The sequence below is a fragment of the Protopterus annectens genome, chromosome 3.part0, assembly GCF_019279795.1.
Source record: "Protopterus annectens isolate FY-2018-M chromosome 3.part0, PAN1.0, whole genome shotgun sequence".
Lineage (NCBI taxonomy): Eukaryota > Metazoa > Chordata > Ceratodontiformes > Protopteridae > Protopterus > Protopterus annectens.
Window position 1 is genome coordinate 1,814,185,177 of NC_056731.1, and position 24,225 is coordinate 1,814,209,401.

Genomic DNA, 24,225 nt, shown 5'->3' on the forward strand with positions numbered 1-24,225 from the left:
TCCAGGAAACTATTGAGGACCCTATCCCAATTTCTCCAAAGCACTACTTGATTAAGTGACTTGCTCAGAATTGCACAACAGGCTATAAGAAGATGAGGGAATCAAACCATGGACTACAAGTAGCAGCTAATTAACAGCTTGTAAGCTTAATGCTCAGTTCTAACTGCCAGGCTACTGACAGAGAACCACAGGATGTCCTTTCAATCCCTTAAAAAACATATATAAGACTATAATTCATATGCTGTTCTTTACTATAATATTGACTGGACACTGTCCCATCAGGTGAAACATGGTTTTCAGAATAAAGCCATGTACCTACTTTTACTACCAAAAGACTCTAATCGTAACTTTTGGGGATGCTCCATGTAAAAGAACTTGGTCTATCATCGCAAATCTGGCTAGCAAAATTCTAGCCAAACAATTTCCTGTATCTTTGAAATCTGGGGGTTGTGCTGAACCCTCCAGATTTGAAATTCTTATATTCTATCCCAAAACAGTGGACACATCGAGTTAGCTACGATCATAAGTACATCATGTGGATGGTGGGACACAAAGAGCACAAACATAACTGTATTTGATACAACATGCTGCGAAATATTCAGATCTGGCAAATCCTATACATACTGATTATATGCAATGAGAGAGACAAATCACCTTCATTTCCCTGGGGGTTACTATAGGAAAGACATTGTAATTTAAAAGCTAAGAAATATTCAGAGAAGAATGCATAAACATTTTAACACTGAAAGTAACTGTTATGTTTATAAATGTGCTTGTTTTTTTACAAATTCTACCATATACCAGTTTTAATCCAGACTGCTGACTATATTGTTAATATCCGTGACTGATATGTTTACAATATGCATGTGTTGTTGGCAATAAGGTATTCAAAAATATTACACCAGTTACCATTTTACTCAACATCCTTTTAAATAAGCCAGTCAGTGCCCTAGATTCTCAACAAACATGCTATCCTACTTACTTTGCTCTTGACACAACATACACCAATAAAGGTAGAAGATCATCCATTGGAAGTTTATACTCTTTCTCCAAGACTCGAGCGACTGTCTTTTCTATCTCATCATAGGTCTTCATGAAGGTTATCATCTTTAGCTCGGGATCAACTGTAGTGCTATTATGTAATCAGTTGCAGAAAAATATTTTACAACAAAAAAACGGACAATGCAAATCCAAAGCATATCACAGAGACACATGCAAGATGCGAATCACAATCCCTTAAATGGAAAAACATATTTCATTTTGTCTCTAAAATCTGTGGTGATGGTTACTTACAGCATACAGCTGTAATGGAAGCATAAATAGTGAATTATGCATAACCCTTCCCCACAGAATAACTACATTTCAATGCCCTCTGCATGCTATAAGTAATCTTCACCTCAGTCCAGTATGCCTCACTCCCACCATTTCAATCATTAAGAAAATTCACAAACATAAGATATAGAGTCTGTGCATGCCATTTAGTAACCTTACCTTGTATCACTGATCTTTTTATTCATAATGTGTTGTGCTGGGGCTCTGCTTTCAAGCTGTCATATTCATTTTAACCCAAGTAATTAGTGCAAGGGGTAGCATATTCCGCAATACAATTCAATTGTATTTAACACAGTCTTTTGGCTGACAGACAGACAGCATATCCTGGGTGTTTGAACTTGTTCTTGCCCACAAACCTACTTTCAGGCAATAAACAGGATCCCACTCATTTTCACATACTGCTCTGAATTAAATACATTAATCAGAAGCCACTATCGTTTCTTAAACAGTCCCTTACTTAAGCAAATCCAGTACAACTGAAAAATTTCTACATGCTAGTCACCGTACATCTAGTAATACGTAAAACAAATCTACTAAAAGAAACATTGTGAATATTCCTGCTATCAATATCAAAAGCAGACTAGGAACCAATCTCCAGAGGAAAAAAAATAGTGATCATATATGTGACAGCTGAACAGCTACAGAACAGGACACTGCCTCACAACACACTTTACTCTATGTTTTTGCAGGTTGGAATCTTGACTCTGGGTTTTATTGTGCAACTTTTTCCTTAAAAGTGTGCAAGTCAACACACAAAATTTAATAAAGCAATAGAGCTATGCTCAAATATTCTCTTTTAAAAATGTGTTAATTAAAGGACTCTAATAAACTTGGAATAGTTCTGCTTTCTCATTTATTATGGGGTCATGTCCAAACACAAACAGCAATGGTTACTTACAGCATGCATTTACAGCAATCAGGTGTAACTCATTTTCACATGCATACTACAAATCACCACATCCTATCACCAGCAGTTATTAAATATACTACAAAACATACTGGCTTCAAAACCATTAATATTCTAGAACTTTATCACACTAAAAAAAAAAAAAAAAAAAAAAAAAAAAAATATATATATATATATATATATATATATATATATATATATCACAATCTTATGCTCACTTACGCAAAACTCACTTTGTTGAGATGTACAGAGTGAACGTTCAGTTATGCAAGCGTTCACATCTGCAGATTTTTACACAGGGAATAAAAGCAGTTGGCTAACATTTGACCTTCACACACACACTGCAGTACAGCAAACCCGCCCAGGTGGGGGGCTGTGCCCTCCCACCCCCCAACTATATATTCCAACTCCAGGATTGCATTACAGTGGGGAAAAGGGAAAATTTCACGATGTTGGTCAACGGCCTCCATTCCCTGTGAAAAACTAAACTGATTTTCCCAGTCGCTTAACTGAAAATTTGCTCTTTTCGTCCTGGTGACAGTGGTTCACAAAAGTGTGAGCGGTACAGAAAATCCACTCATTTCAGCACTATAGTGCAATCTCAGAGTCAGTAAACTTACGTTGCGTGGGGTGGGGGATGGGTGGTGGGTATCCACAGAGGGACGCACCCACCTTGCAAAAACATAAAAGTAAATAATTAATAATTATTTTTCTGAAATGTAAGTTTCTGTGATGAATATTCATGTTGGTGCTATAGCTACCGTCATGAATATTTACTGGGATTTTTGTTTTTGCTTTTCAGGTATTGGTTGGTGGGCGGGTTTAGGTGTCGCGAGGTACACTGTGTTTTGATAGGGTAAGTGTGCTGTTGTTGTAGTGGTAGTGGTTAGTATGATAGTCTCATTTCCTGCAACCCGTGCACTATGTTTTGTTCCGTATGTAGTGTGAAAATTTAATGTTGCAGGAGAATATCTGTAGGGCATGTCTTCGTAGTTTCTTTATTGTAGTGTATTGCATGTTGGTCTGTGTTTTACTGTTTCGGTCATGTGATCTGTGGAAGTTGAGTTTTCGACTTTTCAGGATTTTCACATTTCAGTTTTGTGGTCTCTGTGTACTGGATGTCAGTGATGTGGTATTTCGGGTTTGTAAAGTAGACCCATAGATATATATATATATAAAGAAAGAAAGCAGACCTCCTTGAACCAAGGAATGAATAACAAACAAACAGAAGTTCCATTATGTTAAATAATGTGGAACAAAAGTGCTAAATTGTAGTTCACACCGTAAATAAATACTTCTTCACATTATCTATATTTATTCCTACCCCTCATATATCTTATACCCCTCCATCAGTAAAAACCAGGACATCCCCAACATCTGCCCCCTCTGCTCATCACTAGCGAGCAGGTTATTAATGTCCTCTCAAAGGCAAAAAAATACAGCCTCCATGGGATCCGACAACATTTCTGGCTGTGCCCTACATGAATTCAAGGAAGGGCTCTCAGCACCACTATGCAGCCTATTCAACCAAAAACCTGTGCACTGGCTTCATTCCAGCAGAATGGAGAACAGCCACTGTCATCCCTCTGCACAAAGGAGGAGCGTCCAACAACCCAGGCTATTATAGGACCATCAGCGTAACTAGCCTGATCCGCAAGGCCATGGAACGCATTATCATGAACTTTATAAACAAGGACACTGGCAAACTCCAAATGCTTGATCCCACACAGTTTGTTTTTATCAAAGGTAGATCCATGCCTGTTAAACTTGGTCACCTTCTTCAAAACAGTCACCAAAGCCATAGCTAAGGGCAAGACAGTGCATACCACCTACCTTGACCTAGCCAAAGCCTTCAACGCTATTCTCCACTCGGGTATAATAGATAAACTCTCCCAGCTAGGCATTAACCCATATGTTACCAGATGGGTAGCTAACGGTCTCACTGACAGAACCCACTCAGTCAAAATAGGGGAAGCAACCTCTTAGCAGTAGACCAGTAACAAGCAACGTACCACAACGAATGGGCTTGGGGCCTTTATTGTTTGGGATATACTTTTCTGAGGTGCAAGCCAAACCAGTGGTCTGTGGCTGAACAAGTTTGCAAATAACTGCAAGCTGGGCACTGTCATTAATTCCCCCTAGTGATGTGAACATCCTCCAAGAGGGCCTTAACCAAACTAATGAATGGTGTCAGAAACATGGCCTCAAACTGAATGCCAAGAAATGCATCATTATCCCCTTTGGGGAAAATGGTGTCCCCACTAATTATCACATTAATAACAATGTACTAAGCATGCAATCAGTTGTGAGGGACTTTGGCACCCAGGTTGATAGCAACCTGACTTTTGACCACTATGTTGCCTCAGTTGTACGGAAGTCCTTCTACATGGCCCACCTCATAAGTAAGGTTATTCCTTCTAGGAACAAAGAGGTCATGACATCGCTGTACTCCTCCCTTATCAGACCCATTATCGAGTACAATGTCCCCTTCAGCAGGTACCTTGCCAAACAAATGCAGCAGCTGGGAGACCACAGAAGTTCTGACCAGGAAAATCCAGGGTCTCAAACACCAGTCCTACAAAGATAGGCTAAAAGCCCTGTCCCTCTACTCAGCCTCATACAGACTGCTCAGAGGTGACCTCTGTCTGGAATAAAAGGCGGTCTCAGACTCAGCCTTGATGGAGTTGCTGCATATCTGTAAGTCAAACTCTACTTGTGCAACCTGCATGCAAGGTCTCAACCTGGTCTGTGACATTAACAGAATTTGTTGGTGGGACAGATTTCTGTCCCGACGACTCCTCTATCTGTGGAATAGTCTTCCTCTCCATGTCAAGCAGAGTACCTCACAAGCCCTGGATGCCTGAACAGAAAATATACCCCTGGGATCCCATATGTGTCCCTGCTGGACAGGGAAAACAAGTGCTGACTTTGTGGGAACATGGGTGAAATTCTTGACTAGACTTATAAGAGCATCCGGGCCAATAGCCTAGTATCGTCCTATGAACCTAAATATATATAAATATATATATATATATATATATATATATATATATATATATATATATATATATACATACATAGCATACACACACACATACACACACATATATATATATATATATATATATATATATATAGTGTATATAAAAAGTGTACATCTTGACTACACTTATAAGGGTGTCTGGGCCAATAGTCTAGTATCGTCCTATAGATATATATATATATATATATATATATATATATATATGCGGATTCACTTCATAGCACTGAAACTTCAAAATACTGAAAATGACAAAACTTCATAATACTGAAGACCAAAATACTGAAAGCTCAAAATACTGAATACTCAAAACACTGAAACTCAAAATACTGAAAGCACATATTATGCGTAAACTCAGCTTAAACAACATAAATCATAGCAATTTCTACCAAATATATGCAGGGGGGCAAGCCCCCCTGCACCCCCCACACCCCCTGCTAATTATATATATCTACTCCAAGATTGCACTTAACTACACTATGTGCAATCTTGCCCCCCTGCATATATTTGGTAGAAATTGTTATGATTTATGTTGTTTAAACTGAGTTTATGCATAATATGTGTTTTCAGTATTTTGAGTTTCAGTATTTTGAGTTTTCAAGATTTTGAAGTTTCAGTGTTTTGAGTTTCAGTATTTTGATATTTCAATGTTATGAAGTGAATCCATATATGCATATCATCATCATCTTCTTTCGGCTGTTCCCATTAGGGGTCGCCACAGTGGATCATCTGTTTCCATTTCTTCCTGTCCTCTGCATCTTGCTCTGTCACATCAACCACCTGCATGTACTCTCTCACCACATCCATAAACTTTATCTTAGGCATTCCTATTTTCCTGTTACCTGGTAGCTTCATCCTTAGCATCTTTTTCCCAATATACTTAGCATCCCTCCTCAGCACATGTCCAAACCAACGTAATCTTGCCTCTCTGGCTTTGTCTCCAAACCTTCCAACCTGGGCTGACCCTCTAATATACTTATTACTAATCCAGTCCACCCTCGTCACACCCAGTGCAAATCTTAACATCTTTAACTCTGCCACATCCAGCTCTAACTCCTGCCTTTTTGTCAATGCCACTGTCTCCAACCCATATAACATAGCTGGTCTCACTACTCTCTTGTAGACCTTCCCTTTCACTCTTACTGGTACTCGTCTGTCACAAATCACTCCTGACCCTCTTCTCCACCCAATACATCAAGCCTGTACTCTCTTCTTCACCTGTCTTCCACACTCACCATTACTCTGAACTACTGATCCCAAGTATTTAAACTCATCCACCTTCGCCACCTCTACTCCTTGCATCCTCAGCATTCCTCTATCCTCCCTCTCATTCACACACATACATTCTGTCTTAGTCCTGCTGACCTTCATTCCTCTTCTCTCTAGAGCATATCTCCATCTCTCCAGGGTCACCTCCACCTGTTCCCTACACTCACTACAGATCACAATGTCATCGGCAAACATCATAGTCCATGGGGACTCCTGTCTGATCTCGTCTGTCAACCTGTCCATCACCACTGCAAATAAGAATGGGCTCAGAGCTGATCCTTGATGTAATCCCACCTCCACCTTAAACGCATCCGTCACTCCCACCTCAGACCTCACCCCTGTCATACTACCCTTGTACATATCCTGTATCACTCTTACATACTTCTCTGACACTCCCGACTTCCTCATACAGTACCACAACTCCTCTCTAAGCACCCTGTCATATGCTTTCTCTAAGTCTACAAAAACACAATGCAACTCCTTCTGACCTTCTCTGTACTTCTCAATCAACACTCTCAGAGCAAACATCGCATCTGTAGTGCTCTTTCCCGGCATGAAACCATACTGCTGATCACTAATCATCATGTCCCTTCTTAACCTAGCTTCCACTACTCTTTCCCATAACTTCATGCTGTGACTGATCAATTTAATCCTTCTGTAGTTACTACAGCTCTGCACATCACCCATATTCTTAAAAATCGGTACCAAAGTACTTTTTCTCCATTCCTCGGGCATCCTCTCACTTTCCAAGATTTCATTAAACAATCTGGTTAGAAACTCCACTGCCATTTCACCTAAACACCTCCGTGCTTCCACAGGTATGATATCTGGACCAACAGCCTTTCCATTCTTCATCCTCTTCATACCTTACTTCCTCCTTGCTAATCCATTGCACTTCATGATTCACTATCCCCACATCATCCAACCGTCTCTCCCACTCATTCTCTTCATTCATCAACCTCTCAAAGTACTCTTCTCATCTGCTTAACACACTCTCCTCGCTTGTGAGTATGTTTCCCTCATTATCCTTTATCACCTTTACCTGCTGCATATCTTTCCTAGCTCGGTCCCTCTGTCTAGCCAATCGGTACAGGTCCTTTTCTCCCTCCTTAGTGTCCAACCTTTCATACAACTCTTCATATGCCTTATCATTAGCCTTCGCCACCTCTCTCTTTACCATGCACCTCATCTCCTTATACTCCTGTCTACTTTCTTCATCTCTCTGACAATCCCACTTCTTCTTTGCCAAGCTCTTTCTCTGTATACTCTCCTGTACTTCCTCATTCCACCACCATGTCTCCTTGTCATCCTTCCTCTGTCCAGATGTCATCCCAACACCTTTCTAGCAGTCTCCCTTACTATATATGGTTTCACTTCATAATCTCGAATTACTGAAATCTCACAATTCAGTAACCCGAGACTATGAAGTCGAACCTTTCACAACACCGAAACCCACAATCCCGAATCACACAATTATGAACATGCATACACCATACACAACTGAACATACACACCATTCCACCCACAGCACACAAACCACACAACCCTACACTACATAAAAGCAGGGGGGCAAGCACCCCTGCACCCCTCATGTGGGGGGCTGCACCCCTCACACACCCCCTACTTATATATACCAATTCCGAGGTCACACATAAAATAAAAAAAAATAAATAAAATAAAAAAATAAAAAATAAACACCACACACACACACCACGCAATCCTCCACTCACTCGCACACAAATACACATCACACATACACAAACAACAAGAAATCCAACACTCACACTTACACCTCCCTACCCTTACCCACATACACAACATACAAAAATACACACAAACACTCACTCACCTGTGATTTCAGGCACCATAACACTACAGGCAACGTACGCATAAGCGCGGATTTGAGATATTCGAATCATGCTTATGCACTTACGGCATTCTGTTTTTCACCTTCATGGTCTCGGGTTACTGAAATTCGAAATTTCAGTAATTCGAGATTATGAAGTGAAATTATATATATATATATATATATATATATATATATATATATATATATATACATATACATATACATACAGTGTATATAAAAAGGGTGCACACCCCTGTTAATTTGCCAGGTTTTTGTGATATAAAAAAATGAGACAACAATAAATAATTTCAAACCTTTTCCCACCTTTAATGTGACCTATAACCTGTACAATTCAATTGAAAAACAAACACATCTCTTAGGGGAAAAATATAAAAAAAAATAAAAAAACATACAATAAGCTGGTTACATAAGTGTGCATACTTTGTTGAAGCACCTTTTGATTTAATTACAGCATTCAGTCTTCTTGGGTACACATCTGCCATCAATTAAAGAGACTCTGATTAACCCCAAATAAAGTTCAGCTGTCCTAGTAGGATTTTCCTGACATTTACTCAGTTGCCTGCTACAGCAAGAGCCATGGTACGCAGAGAGCTTACAAAGCATTTAAGGGATTTCATTGTTGAAAAGTATCAGTTAGGACAAGGGTAAAAAAAAGTTTCCACAGCATTGGCTACACCATGGAACACAATGAAGACAGTTATCAAAAAGTGGAGAAAATATGGAACAACAGTGACAGTGCAAAGAACTGGACATCTTTTCAAAATTGATGAAAAGACACAATGAAAACTGGTCAGGGAGGCTGCCAAGAAACCTACAGTAACACTGAAGGAGCTGCAGGAATTTCTGGCAAGTACTGATTGTGTACTACATGTGACAACAATCTCCCGTATTCTCCATATTTCTGGACTATGGGGTAGGGTTGCAATACGAAGCCTTTTCTTGCACAGAAAAACATCCAGGCCTGGCTAAAATTTGCAAAACAATATATCAAGTCTCCCACAAGCATATGGAAAAATGTGTTATGGTATGAGACCAAGGTTGACCTTTTAGCCACAATTCCAAAAGGTACGTTTGGCGCAAAAACAACACTTTGCATCACCAAAAGAACACCATCCCCACGGTGAAGCATGGTGGTGGCAGTATCATGCTTTGGGGATGCTTTTCTTCAGCTAGAACTGGGGCTTTAGTCAAGGTGGAGGGAATTATGAACAGTTCGAAATACCAGTCACTTTTGGCCCAAAATCTTCAGGCGTCTGCTAGAAAGCTGAAGATGAAGAGGAATTTCACATTTCAACACAACAATGACCCTAAGCATACATCCTAATCAACAAAAGAATGGCTTCACCACAAGAAAATAAGTAGTTATGTACTCACCATAACATTCCATGCGAGTTGTTCATCTCGTCTTCATTCTTGACTGATGGGCTTGGAGCCGGTATGGCCACATGCAAAGCTCAAGGTCTTCCAGTAGCTTGAGGCCAAGCCCCTATCCCATGATGCACTGTGAATTACCTCAGATCTTGCTTGCTGCATGTACTATAACCATATATATAGCTATTCCCCTATTTAAGGGGAGAAGAAATTGAGCAACCAGGATGAGACCAACATCTAGGCCAGTTATCATCCAGGAGGGGGTAGGAGTGAGGGATGTAAGAATGAAGGCGAGAAGAACAACTGACATGGAATGTTATGGTGAGTACATAACTTCTTAATGTGAAGTTGTTCAATCTCGCCATTCATTCTTGACTGATGGGTAGCATCCCAAGCACCATCAATCTTGGGTGGCTCATGGAAGTACATTTTTCAGGACCGTAGACCCAAAGGAAGCCCTGTCCCTGGAGGCCTTATCAACTTTGTAATGAGTGATAAAGGTATGAGGTTTTGACCAAGTGGCTGCTGCACAAATGTTATCAAGGGGCAATTAGGCTGAAAAAGCAGAGGACGTAGAAACTGCTCTGGTTGAGTGAGCTTTAATCTTGTGTTTCAAAGGCATATTAGCAGCTGAATAGACAAAGGTGATACAATCAGATAGCCATTTAGACAGAGTTGTTTTAGCCACTGGTCTACCTTTCCTGGATTCAGAGAATGAAACAAAAAGCTGGTCTGATTTCCTGAAATCTTTATCCAAATAAAATCTGAGTTTCTGTGAACATCAAGTTTGTGCAGCATATACTCTAACTTGTTGGAATGATTAGGGAAGAAAACTGGTAACCCAATAACTTGGTTAATATTGGTTTTTGAACAAACTTTGGGCAAAAAGGAAGGATTTGTCCTAAGTGATACTCTGTCAGCATGAAAAATCAAATAAGGAGGGCTGATAGATAAGGCCTGAAGCTCTGACACTCTGCGGGCAGAAGTAATAGCTACCTGAAAAATGGTTTTCCACGACAAATATTTGAGGTCGGAAGATGATGTTGGTTCAAATGAAGGGAGAATTATACGTGAAAGCATAACATTTAGATTCCATGGAGAATAGGGAGTTTTCACAGGTGGTCTCATATGAAATGTCTCTTTGAGAAAGGCTTTGGATAACTTGTGGGACACGATATTTAACCCGTCAACCCCAAGATGAAAATTAGATAGAGCAGCCAACTGAACCCGAACTGTTGCTGCTGCCGCTCCATCATAGTCAGGAATTTTAGTATGGATGTTATGGAGGCTTGGTAAGGATCAATATTATGCTTAGAGGCCCATAAGGAAAATCTCTTCCACTTACTTAGATATAATCTTCTAGTGGACGGCTTATGAGAAGACAAAGGGATCTGTTTTGTCTCACTGGAAAGGTTAGGAAGCCTGGCTATGAGGGGAACTGAAGCAGCCAAGCTGTCAGCTTTAATGCCTGCAGAGAGGGATGAAGGTCCCCCAACGGGTGTGTCAAAAGGTCTGGAACTGGGTCCAGAATCCAGGGATCCTCCAAGAGATGATGTTGAAAAAATGGGAACCAAATTTGCCAAGGCCAATGAGGGGCTATCAGAATGATGGTCTTTCCCAGGGATTTTACTTTCTGTAAAACCTTGGGTATCAGTGGTATTGGTGGAAATGCACAGAGGAGACCCGGGGGCCAATCGTGTACGAGTGCATCCCTCGGGGCTTCTCCCGGAGGTGGAATCAGGGTAAAGTAGCTTCTGCATTTTGCGTTGATGTGGCTGGCAAAAAGGTTGCAGCAAGGCTGACCCCATTTGCGGAAAACCCTGTCTGCAATCTCTTTCTTGAGGGACCACTCATGTGGCAATAGGACTGCCCTGTTTAGTTTGTCTGCTATCACATTGGATCTCCCCGGGATGTGTATTGCCAACAGAAAGCGATGGGAGGAAACAGCCCACTGCCAAACTCTGAGGGCTTCTCGGCAAAGGGGGTAAGATCTGGTTCCCCCTTGCTTGTTCAAGTATCAGGCTACTGACATACTGTCTGTCTGAATCGCAATCGTTCCTAGAGGAAGAGAGTCCTGGAAGTACTGCAATGCCAAAAGTACTGCTCTCATCTACAGAACATTAATATGCAAGTGTGACACCTGATCGGTCCATGTGTCCTGGGCAGTCTTTCCCTGAAAATGTCCCCCAGGAAAGCGTCCGTGGTCACAACGGCTACTGGAGACGATAGAACAAAGGGGCGTCCTATGATGTCACGAAGAGACATCAACCACCACTGGAGGTCTTTATTGCAAGAGCTTGTAATCAATATTGTGTGGTCCATGGGTAGTTCCTGGTAAGACCATTGAGTGAACAACAGCCATTGAAGGATCCGCACATGCATTCTCACTAATGGTATGGCTAGGATTGCTGCAGCCATCATACCCAATATTTTCAGAACTTCTGAAGCTGATGCTCTGTCTTTCAATACCAATGTGCTGACATGCTGACGAAGAAGAAAGACTCTTTCTATTGGTAGCCTTACAGTGGCGGTTGAGGTGTCTAGCTCTGCCCCAATAAAAACAATATGCTGCAATGGCGATAAGGCAGACTTTTCTGAGTTGACTGTAATGCCTAGATGACGGCAGAGTGACAGAGTGTACTCTCTTGCCTGAATAAGTTGATGCCTGGTGGTGGCAGTAAGGAGCCAATCATCTAGGTATGGAAAAACTTGGAAACCTAGATGCCTCGGGTGAGCCGTGACCACTGCCATGTATTTGGTGAACACTCTGGGGGCTGTAGTGAGGCCAAAGGGCAGGGCTCGAAACTGAAAATGATTGGACCCCAGCCAGAAATGCAGGTGATCTCTGGATGGCCTGGCCATCTTTATGTGGTAGTACACATCCTTGAGATCTATTGAGCACATCAAATTGTCTTTCCCTAAGAAGGGAAGTATAGACTGAAGTGTGAACATCTGGAACTTCTCTTTTTTTACATATTGGTTGGGTTTGCTTTGGTCCAAAATGGGTCTCCAGTCCCCTGTTTTCTTTGGAACCAAAAAGAATCTTGAGTAAGTTCCGGATCATGTTTGATCTGCTGGGACTGGCTGGATGACTTTTTTTTCAAGTAACTTTCGGACCTCTATAGTTGGTTGTTCCCTGTAACTGGGTGGAACGTCTGGGATTCTCCTTCCGGATGGAGGGGGTGTGGCGAATGGTATGAAGTACCCTCTGGCAATGATACTTTGTACCCAGCTGTCTCTTATTTTTTGCAAGGTGTCTGGGTACAAAGATAAGTGACCCCTGACTGCCTCCAGAGTAGGACAGATGGGCCTCCTTTCAGAAGAGCTGGTAGGGTTGCCCAGAGAAGTGATCTCTGTCACCCTGATGTTGCGGACCCCCTCTGCCGTGAGGGTGACATCTTCCACTATTACCTCCTCCTCTGGCCCTGGAGGGGGGTTCACCACGTGTGCCCTGAAAGGCTCCTTGGGCTTTCCGGAACCACATTTTCCCTCCCCTTTGACCTCTGGGATAAGGTTGGGTAGGGGTGGAAAAATGGACTCCAACGGCAGACAGAGTGTTTCTCTGCTGTTCACACCTGATCAAGATTTCCTTCACTTTAGGCCCAAAAAGGGATGAGCCATCAAAAGGGGTATTTACGAAGGATGACTTGAAGGTCTCTGTGAAGGAATACAAGCACATCCAGGAATGTCTTCTAAGAGCGATTCCTGTACCCGCTGCCCTACTCGTTTCCATCAGTTGTATAGGATATGAGACGCATCGATGAGGTGACAATAGAGTTTAGGGTAGAAAGCTGGGCAGCAACTTTGTCAGAGGCACCTGCAGCTACTGTACCCTGAAGAGTATCTCCCAACTCCTTAAAGAGATCTCTTTGCAACCTAGTAAAATGGGTTAAGTAGTTCAGTGAACGGAGAGCAAAAGTTGCTGAACTGAACATGCATTTTCCATATCTATCCATGATCCTAGACTCTCTGTTAGGATGATGGATAGATGAGGAAGTCCTTTTTGGTGGCATGAACGGGGACTCCTTTGGTTAAGAAAGTTTTGTCTGGTGGGGCTGATATAAATTTGTTAGGCCTGCTAGGGACAGGCTCCATGGATTCCGGTGACGCCCACGCCCTTTGAGAAACCAACTGCATGAGCACTTCAAAGGGCAGAGACACCCAAGAGGTGGAGGGTTGAGACCCGAAAGCCTTCAGAAGAACTGACTCATTCTCAGTAGGGCTTTTGGACTGCCAATCACCCCTCTGGCTAAGGATCTCAAGTATCTTAGCAAATGAGATATCCTCAGAGAGGACCGTGGGGACCCTTCTGACTCATCCAAGTCAGTGTCAGATGTTAAAGACTCCTGTAGGGAGTCCAAGTGTCTCCTCTTGCACAATCTTTAATTGGGAACCTCCTCAGTGGGAGCCTCTGGGGAGGTTTCGGAAGAGCAGGGGGCACCTTGTGGGGCTACCTGAGGCTCTGGGTCTCTACGCTTAGCCTGGATGATGGAAGCAGAAGCAGACACAGGTGCTTTAGGGGATGAGGAAGCAAGGCCTGAAGTTGAGGATGTCTTGGGGGACAAAGCTCTCCTCATGGCCTCGAAGACACCACTGCTCCGATGGGAAGGAATCGACGGATCCAAGGGAACTCTCAAACCCTTCCGCACCGAGGCAGTGGGCTCCGAGCCGGAGGTAGGAGCCAAGCTCATCCAAGCCGAAGCCCTGAGAGGAAGAGTCGGCACTGATAAGTCGGTCCAACTATCTTCCCCGGATCTGACTGGAGAGTGTCAGCTCCTAGAGTCCCTGGTCGGCGCTAAGGACGTCAGAGTGGCTGGAGCCGAGGACACTGGAGCAGGTCACGACTCCAAAGGCTCCACGATCAACAGGCCTGCTTTTTCTGGCTCCGTAGGGCCGATACAGCTCGGAGGAGGAGTACAGCTCGGAGGAGGAGTAGCCAAAGGAGGAGTAGTGGTCTTCGTCTCCGAAGCCGCTTGGGTCGGAGCCAACAATAATTTAGCAAGGCCTGGTGCCTGTAAAAGCTTCTGCAACAATCGATCCATATCCAAATCTGAAAGGCTGACAGATGTTCTAGATGAATACACGGATGGTGCTGACTGAAGCAATGGTGACTGAGGCACTTCGGATACCGGCTCCAAAGCTGTGGGCCAGCTCAGAAAAGAAAAGACAGTCGGCTCTGAAATCTGTGGAGCCAATGTCACCGAGTCATCCAATTTTTTTGATTTCTTGGAATGCTTGGAGTCCTTAGATTCAACAGATGACTTAGAGGACTTAGAAGATTTGCTGACCACATACTGGTCACTCAAAGCCCCTTGAAAGGTGTGTTTTAACGAGCCCCTGTCCAATAACTTCCTTTTGCTATCTAACAACACTCTGGACGAAAAGGAATGGCAGACAGCACAAGATTCTTGTAAGTGGACAGCCCCTAAATAATATACACATATAACATGTCCGTCAGTGACTGACATTCTCTGGTTGCAGTCCGGACATTTTTTAAAACTGGACTTGGGATGTTTGTCCTTATCACCCGCCATGATAACTGCTTTAAAATATGCAGAACAGATAAACAAGATACTAGGCTCTAAACACACACACACACACACACATGAGCCTGAGATAAAAAAAAAAGCTATTTAAACACACACACACACACTTATCAGATAACTAGGCCAAAAAACACGAGGCCAGATATTAAAGACTAATATTTATGAACACACGGGAAGGGGACTGCAAGGAAGCTATCAAAGCTAACTATCTACTATCCTAAGTCAAAAATTTAGTAAAGTTATATAACAAACTGCTAAATAGAAAAATGTTTTAAAATGTACTGGCCTGAGCTTGCACTGGAACCTCTGATCAGATGCTGCGGCAAACTAGATCTGAGGCAATTCACAGTGCATCATGGGATAGGGGCTTGGCCACGAGCTACTGAAAGAACTCGAGCTTTGCATGTGGCCATGGATTGGCTCTGAACCCACCATTCAAGAATGAACAGCGAGATTAAACAACTTCACATTTAAAGTTTTAGAATGGCCCAGCCAGAGCCCAGACCTAAATCCAATAGAAAATCTGTGGGGGTGACCTGAAGAGGGCTGTGCACATGAGATGCCCTTGCAATCTGACAGATTTCAAGTGCTTTTGCAATGCAGAGTGGCCAAATATTGCCAAGTCAAGATGTGCCATGCTCATAGACCGCTACCTAAGAAGACTGAATGCTGTAATTAAGTCAAAAGGTGCTGTAATTAAGTCAAAAGGTGCTTCAACAAAGTATTAGTTTAAGGGTGTGCACACTTATGCAACCAGCTTATTGAACGTTTTTTATTTTTTATATTTTTTCCCCTAACAGATTTGTTTTTCAATTGAATTGTACAGGTTATAGGTCAGATTAAAGGTGGGAAAAGTTTGAAATTATTTATTGTGGTCTCATTTTTTTTATATCACAAAAACCTGGCATTTTAACATGGATGTGTATACTTTTTATATCCACCGTATATGGAGATATATATATATATATATATATATATAAAACAGATATAATAACTTTGCAAAAGTAATAAACAACATTGCAGATTTCTGTCAAAACATGCTGTAAAGATTTCTCATACTTAATTCTTTACAATCGCAGGCTGCTCATCTTGAACAAACAGCATATGGCAATTGAAAGAAACAGCTGACAATTTTGCAAATGCAAGAAAGGTCTACCATTTTCATGCTTTTTAACAATTTTCCCTTGTGTTTCAAGCCTATTGGTATTAAAAAAAAAACTGTCTACAGCTTAAACAAATGACATTTAGTCTAGACCTCCTCCTCTACAAAATAGGAACTTGTCAACTTACAAATGATTATCTTTTCATTCTGCATATTTTGTAAGCAATACACTTTCACAGCCCCATAGCAGCCAAGGATCACAGCACTGTGTTAACTGTGAACTGCTTCAGTCTTTCTTAACCTCATTATAGTGTAAAGTCTGGATACATTACAACTAAGAAAAAGTACTTTATTTCTTTAACTTACTACAGGTTTCAGTTGTTTCTGCAGTTACATCTAATTGAAGCCTCTAGGCACTGAATATACTTATTCATACTTGGATTAATGATTCCAAAACTATGTTACATAGAAGAGATATTAGAAGATTTCTTGTTAAAGCTTAAATGATAACAAACTCATCTGTATTGATATCTGACTTTTATCTAGTGCAGCTAAAAAGTACTGAATATTATTTGTATTGCAATAATTTTCGCATCTCTACATATCTCAAACATCAAGTGAAACAGACAGAACTGCATAGTCTCATATGAATGCTCACAATAATGCTGAAAGTATGTGTGTTGCTTCAATGGTTACTCAACATAATATAAATTAATATTTTTTTTATTAAAATTGCGAGCTGAGATGCCTGCAGATGAAACATTAGAAATTTGGATTTTCGAATGTCCATCTTGCTGAACATCTCCATATCAAAATTTCATATCAGCACATGCAATGTGCAATCACTAATAAGAACTCAAAGCACTGTCAGAGATCGCGGTACAGTGTGGCTATGGTAACTCATCCCTTTCCTCACTGTAGTGCGAACTCGGAGATGGAATATATAAGTTGCTGGGAGTGTGGGGGGTGCAGGGGGCTTGCCCCCCTTGCAAGAACATAAAGTTTAATGTTGTGCAGTACATTCGTACTGCTGACAACAAATGCTGGTGTTCCTTTTGTGTTGGGTGCATAGGAAACGGTATGTCGATTCATGTCGAATCGACTTTAGTGGGTTAGGTTCGACATTTACATTTTCGTAAATGTCAAATTTTCGAGAAGATATGTCTGTGTTTTAGTTCAAAATACAACTGATCGTCAATATTATGATAGTGAACCTAAATGAATATTTACCATGTTTACTGTGGCTTATAAAATCTAAGTTAAGGCCTAGAAGTGAATGAATGCAACCACTGTCTGAACTGAAATCACCCCCAGGGAAGGCGGTCTTGAAAATTCCTGCAACGCTAGGAAGACTGCTCTCCTCTCCATGATACTGATGCAAAGATTGGCCTCTGATTGTGTCCATATGCCTTGGTAACAAACAAACATAGGCAGAAAACAATTTAATATATCACAGCAAAGCTTTCAGGTGAAACCCTTCTTCAATACTAACAATCATTAAAACAAAAGCAGCTTGCTTTAAATAGGAGCAAAAAACAGTCACATGATAGCAGCCAAAATCACATGACCGACAAACACAATATAATATAACATATATACAAAATGCAAAAATATTTAAAATATTTAAAATAGCTTAACACGCTGAATTTTACTTAAAACAGGCTTTAGGCTAACAGCAGAATTTAATCCAGGTGAAGAATCCGCTGCTAGTCTTAAAATCCATTCATATTCCTTAATATCTAAAACATTATTATCATCACCACCCCTACTATGAGGTTTAACTAAATCTAGGCATCTAAATTTAAAGCAATGCGTATTCCCATGTGTTTTAATATACTTGAAAAGAGCATTATTCTCAACCTCCCTTCTAACCTCTGACTTATGCTCAATTATTCTGTCTTTAAGTTTACATGTGGTCTTGCCCACATAGAATGCTGGACAGGCATTACAAGTAGCCAAATACACCACATTTACACTGTTACAGAATGCTACTGATTTAAAGTAAAACTCTTTTAAAGTAACAGGATGAATAAATGCATAATTAGGGGTAGCAGCAATGTCTATACAACAAGAACAGCTCATACATTTAAAAGTACCAATACGATCAGAGAAAGCATTCAGCTTTAAGCCAAAATTAAAATCTTTATAACATAATAAGCTTTTAATACTTCTCATATTCCTATATGAGTAGTAAGGCTTTTCACCTAAAATTCACCTAACCTCTGGACAGGCCATCAACACAGGCCAGTATTTGGCTATGATATATTTAACCGAACCTGTTCTACTACTAAAGTTCATAACATATCTAGTTCTAACTATATTTCCAATGTTAGATCCTGATGTAATGATCACATGATCATTCATACACGCGTCTGTCCTAAGGTAAGGTTTATATGTAGTATCCCTATTAAGTATTACCATTCTCTTCAATTCTTCCAGTATATCCAAGTCATAGCCATTCTTAACAAACTCATTGAACATTTCATTTAACTGTATATGAAATACAGAGTCGATTGTATTTAACCTACTGACTCGTGAAAATTGAGCTTTAACAATTCCTTTAAAAACATGGGATGCATGCATACTATTATAATGTAAGTATCTACTAGTATGCACATCCTTCTTGTGGATAGTAGTTTGTAAAGTACCCTCTTCTTTATATACCTTAACATCAAGGAAAATTGCTTCATGTTCAGATATAATCTCCTTAAAAACCAAGAAGCTCGTACTACTGTTTAAATATACTATAAAATCTTGCAGATCAGAGCGTGATCCCTTCCAAACCATAAAGCAATCGTCCACAAACCACTGGTACAAGCAAATATTACTGTTCAAAAATTTTACACCATCATGTATAAACTCTAATTCCCATTGATACAAGACTAGGTTAGCATATGTATTAGCAACCGGTGTTCCCATCACAACACCGGTTAGCTGTAGAAACAAAAGCTGATCAAACATAAATACATTGTTGCTCAGAACTAAGTCTAATAATGCACATATATTTTGAACATCACCTGTAGGTATATCTATTTTCTTACTCAGAAACTGTCTGATAGCCTCAATGCCATACTCATTTGGTATGACAGTAAAAAGAGAATTTATATCTAAGGTTACAAATAAATAACCTGAATCGAGTTTGTTACGTAGACTGTTATACCAAATTGAAAGTTTGCTTAAAAAATCACCTGTGTCCTTTAAGATATTAGGACACTCCAATAATAAGGGGCACAATCGCTTTTGTAGATAAACAGATATTGGTTCAGTTATCCACCCACCCCCAGAGACAATGGGCCTCATGGGTGGGTTATCTAAACATTTATGAATTTTTGGTAACCCATATAATAAGGGAATAGTGGGACAGGGTACTGTAAAAAAGTGAAACAAATCTAAATCTATCTCACCATTAGTTTGTAGCTCATATATATACATATTGACATTACTAATGCATTTCTTAGCATCATTATATGATATTCTTCTGAAAGCATTCTCATCTTGAAGAAAATTGAGCATAGATGTCTTATAGGCATTACAATCCATAACAACAATAGCACCTCCCTTGTCAGCTTGTTTCATTACAATAGTATTGTCAAATTGCAGTTTCTTTAAGGCACAATGTTCATCATAGTTCAAATTATACTGTCTCTTCTTCTTAATTGTAGTCCCATATAACTTTCTCAAATCAGCTTCACATAAATTATGGAAAGCAGTTGTCACAGGCAAATTAACTGGTATAAAGGTACTACGTCTTTTGCAAGTATTATATGATATCATAGCATTATTTGAACCAAAAAGAACCTTTAAATTTATATTCCGAATAAACTGTTTTAAATCTGTCAAAGCTGAGGTTAAGCCATCCTCTGCTGTAGGAATAAAGCTAAGGCCTTTGTTTAAAACAGAGACACATGGTCCATCTAAGGGAATATCAGAAAGATTGGGTACACTACGCTATCTTCTCCACACCAAATTAGAGGAAACGCAGTATACACAGCAGGAACAGCCAAAATGTTTATTGAAACTACTCACATATAAAATTCATCACATAAATTTCACGGTTAAGCGCTTTCACCTATCCCAAGTAGGCTTCATCAGAACAAACAAACAATTCAAATCTGCAATTAAATAACCTTTTTGGCGCAAATTTCTGTTGCTGTGCAACTTGCTTAAGGCTATATGCTCCATAATAACTTTCAAAGGTTTTTTCTAAATGCTCTTAGGTACAATTACTATGTATCTCATATTTAATCATGCAATCCAATTATTATGAACATTAAAAATTCATTCCTAACAATTTGTAACTTCTAATATATCAATTAATTAATAAAAATATAAATAATATAAATAGTTTTAGAATGTTTGTTTAATTAAACATTAAAAAATTACAAATTTCATTAATTAAAAAAATTAATTGATTAAAATTGTCTATCTATTCAATTACTTCTTCATGTTTTAAACATCATAATTAAACATAATAATAATGAGTGTGGTTCAAAAATAAACTAGATGCACTACATAAAATTCCTATTTGTGTGTGTTTTTCTGTATACATTGTGTATAATTATATAAATATCTAAAATTTATACTGTTGTAAATAAATACAAATATAAAAAATATATATAAAAAATTTTTTGTATATATATATATATATGTTGAAAATTCAATTAAGAATGTACTAAAATATTTATATACAATACGTAATTCCATGTGTAAAGATGTTATTAAATACATCACATATCTAAACTTTCACACATACTATTATTGTAAGTCTTTTTGGAAAAGCAGTGGCTTTTAATAAATATATATATAATAATTATTTTTGTTTACAAATTAACCAATAGTGGTTTCACTGCTATAGAGTCATTTAAACCAGGTTCAGTCGATGCATCTGTAAACAGTTGCCACCAAATTTCCTTATAACTTAACATATCTTTCCTGTTGCCCCCCCCCCCCCTCAAATTTTGTTTAACATTTTCTAATATGCCAAATGTAAAGCTGTGGTCAACCCCCTCCTTTTCCACATGTCTGTATAGGGCATTATTCTTGTCTTTTCTTCTAATACAATAAATGTGATCATAAATTCTCTTTTTTAATGCTCGTTCTGTCTTTCCGATGTAATATGCTGTACAAGTTTGACATTTGGCCATATATATAACATAGGAGGTGTTGCAATTTCCCTTTTCAAACCTAATAGTTGTCCTATTAATGTTGCCCAAGGTGATCACATCTTGCCCCATAATAAACCTACACTGGCTGCAGTTACCACATTTCTTAGTAAATGTTAAACAACCTTTTTCACCCCTTTTGTAATTGGTCTCCTTACCCGATTCCAAGATTTTCTTCAAATTGTGTGTCATTTTATACACTATCAGAGGTTTGTCACCTAATATTTTGGATAATTCCGAGTTTACATTGAATATTGCCCAATGTTTCTCCAATATTTCCTTTATTTTGTTAACATAAGGTGTATAAGGGAGAATACAAGCCTTCTGATACCTACCAACACCTACTAAATCTTTTTCATGTTCTACTGGGTCTCCTACCCCTAATAGTGGTTGGTATTTAAGCCCCCACTGTGAGATTACATATTGTCTAACATCTCCTAACATTTTACTGTTGTAATTCCTCTCTTTAAACATAGTAGTGATGTATTCTATCTCTTGTAACATTTCCTCCTTTCTAGATGTCATCCTGGCCGCTCTAATAATCTGGCCCTTGAAAATATTACGTAGCATCTTTCTAGGGTCATTACTGTTGTAAAATAAATAGTCATTCGAAAAGGTGTTTTTCCTATGTATGTTTGATTTAAAGCCTATTTCATCATGAGATATTAAGGTATCTAAATATGCTATACCATTGGTGTTTACAGAATGCGTGAATTTGAGAAATTCACTGCTATCGATGAAATTAATACATTTATTTAGCTCTTCAATATCACCTTTCCATAACATATATATATCATCTAAAAATCTTGTGTAGTGGATGACATGTGTAAATAATTCATTTTTAAATAAAACTTCTTCCTCCCAGTATAACATAACCAGGTTGTCAAATATAGGGGCACTTGCTGAACCCATTGCCACTCCCCTACTCTGTTTAAAATATCCGCCCTCAAATAGTATATAATTGTGTTCTAAAACTAAAGACATGCATTCCATAATCAGACATATTTTATCCCATTCAAAATTCGTGTGTTTTCTAATACTTTCACAAAACATGTCCAGTCCTTGTCTGTTAGGAATGCATGAGAATAAATCAATAACATCTATTGTCACATAGTACAGATTGTCAGTGTCAGTATTCGTGGGAAAATTTCTAAGAAAATCCCACGAGTCCTTTAACAGATGGGGAATTTTTGCATAAATGTCCTGTAACCAGATATCAATAGCTTTTCCTATGGGGAATGTCTTTGCTCTACTACCCGATACGATTGGCCTGAAGGGGGGATCCTCTATATCCTTGTGTATCTTTGGAATACCTACCAAAACAGCCAAGTGTGGGTGTTGTACTTTCAAATAATTATAAACATCATTGTTGATGCGGATGTCAATCCCAATCTAAAGTCTCATTATTATCAACATCTTCCACAGGAGTATTAGAGACAAGATTTAACAATGGATTCACTTCCTTAGTTAAAATGGTTTTCAAAAGATAATCCCTTTCCATGGCTGCAGCAAAAGCTCTCAAAGGCCACCAACGTACCAGCAAAATATAGTCCAACAAAACAAGACTGGAATGCAGGAATACCAAAGAAACAAACAAACGTAGGCATTTTAATAATGAGACTTTAGATGTTGAAGAGACTGTGACATTTACCAGAAAACTGGAATTGATTGAAAGAAAGGTTGGTACATATAAGAGATTACAATGGCAACGTTTTAGCTTTTGTGCTTATTTGAATATGGGTATTGTTCCCAGAGGGTTGCGTATTCTCAAGATGCCCTCTTATGGGAATACGTACCCAGAATTATTGAAACGTTGGCAACAGCTTAATTTAAAGCTTAGCTTGGATTATATGGTGCTAATGAATGACTTCTTTGCAAAAAGTGAATTAGATCTGAAAAATGAAATCTTTCAGATGGAAAATGAATTACTTAGCATGTCCTGCTTCTCTAATACGTTGCCTAAATATCAGCAAATGGTCGATAGGCTGCATACCTTGGATGACCGCCTGGAGATGGTCAAGAAACGAAAGTTATTAAGAGATATTGCCGATTTTCAAAGAGGACGTATCTTCTCTTGGCCAAAAAATAACAAAAATATAACTGAATTACGTGATAGTACTGAGACATTCCCTAAAAAAACTTTTCCTGCTACTACTGCATCACTTGTTACAACTACTGTATCATCTTTGGATACATTGGATGCTTTCACTGACTCTAATGCTGGTGTTTCCACTTTAAATCTGAATGTTGGCATTTCTCCTTTAAATCCTGCTGCTTTGGCTGTGCAGTCTGATTCTACAACCACGCCCTCTGCATCAGTGTTACTAGTGAATGAAGAAATTTCAAATACAGGTAGCATGGGGCCTGTAACTCAAGGTGATGTTTCGCGAGAATCTTCAGGGAACACTAAGGATATCATGAGGAAGAATCAACAGTTACCTTTGAATTTTTCGCTGAAACGCTTCCAATTGGAACAAGCCGAGAAAGTACAGAGCAGTATAGCAGTAAGGGACAAGTCCTTAACCAGACAGTCGGGCGGTCCTGTGAAACGGAAAAACGACAGCCCTGTCAAGCATGGGAAAGTGAGTTGCAGATAACACAAGGTATTTTGAATCTTTCTGATATT

At 39.4% G+C, this 24,225-nt stretch overlaps 1 protein-coding gene across 4 annotated transcripts in view; it reads right to left on the reverse strand.

Annotated features, from left to right (window-relative positions):
• Positions 1 to 24,225, reverse strand: part of ALS2CL (ALS2 C-terminal like) — a 2,758,770-nt gene that overhangs the window by 228,089 nt on the left and 2,506,456 nt on the right. For all 4 annotated transcript variants that reach the window (XM_044065874.1, XM_044065873.1, XM_044065871.1 and 1 more), the window contains one exon: positions 983 to 1,132. In XM_044065874.1, the coding sequence (XP_043921809.1) occupies positions 983 to 1,132 (150 nt within the window). The remainder of the gene's footprint in view (positions 1 to 982; positions 1,133 to 24,225) is intronic.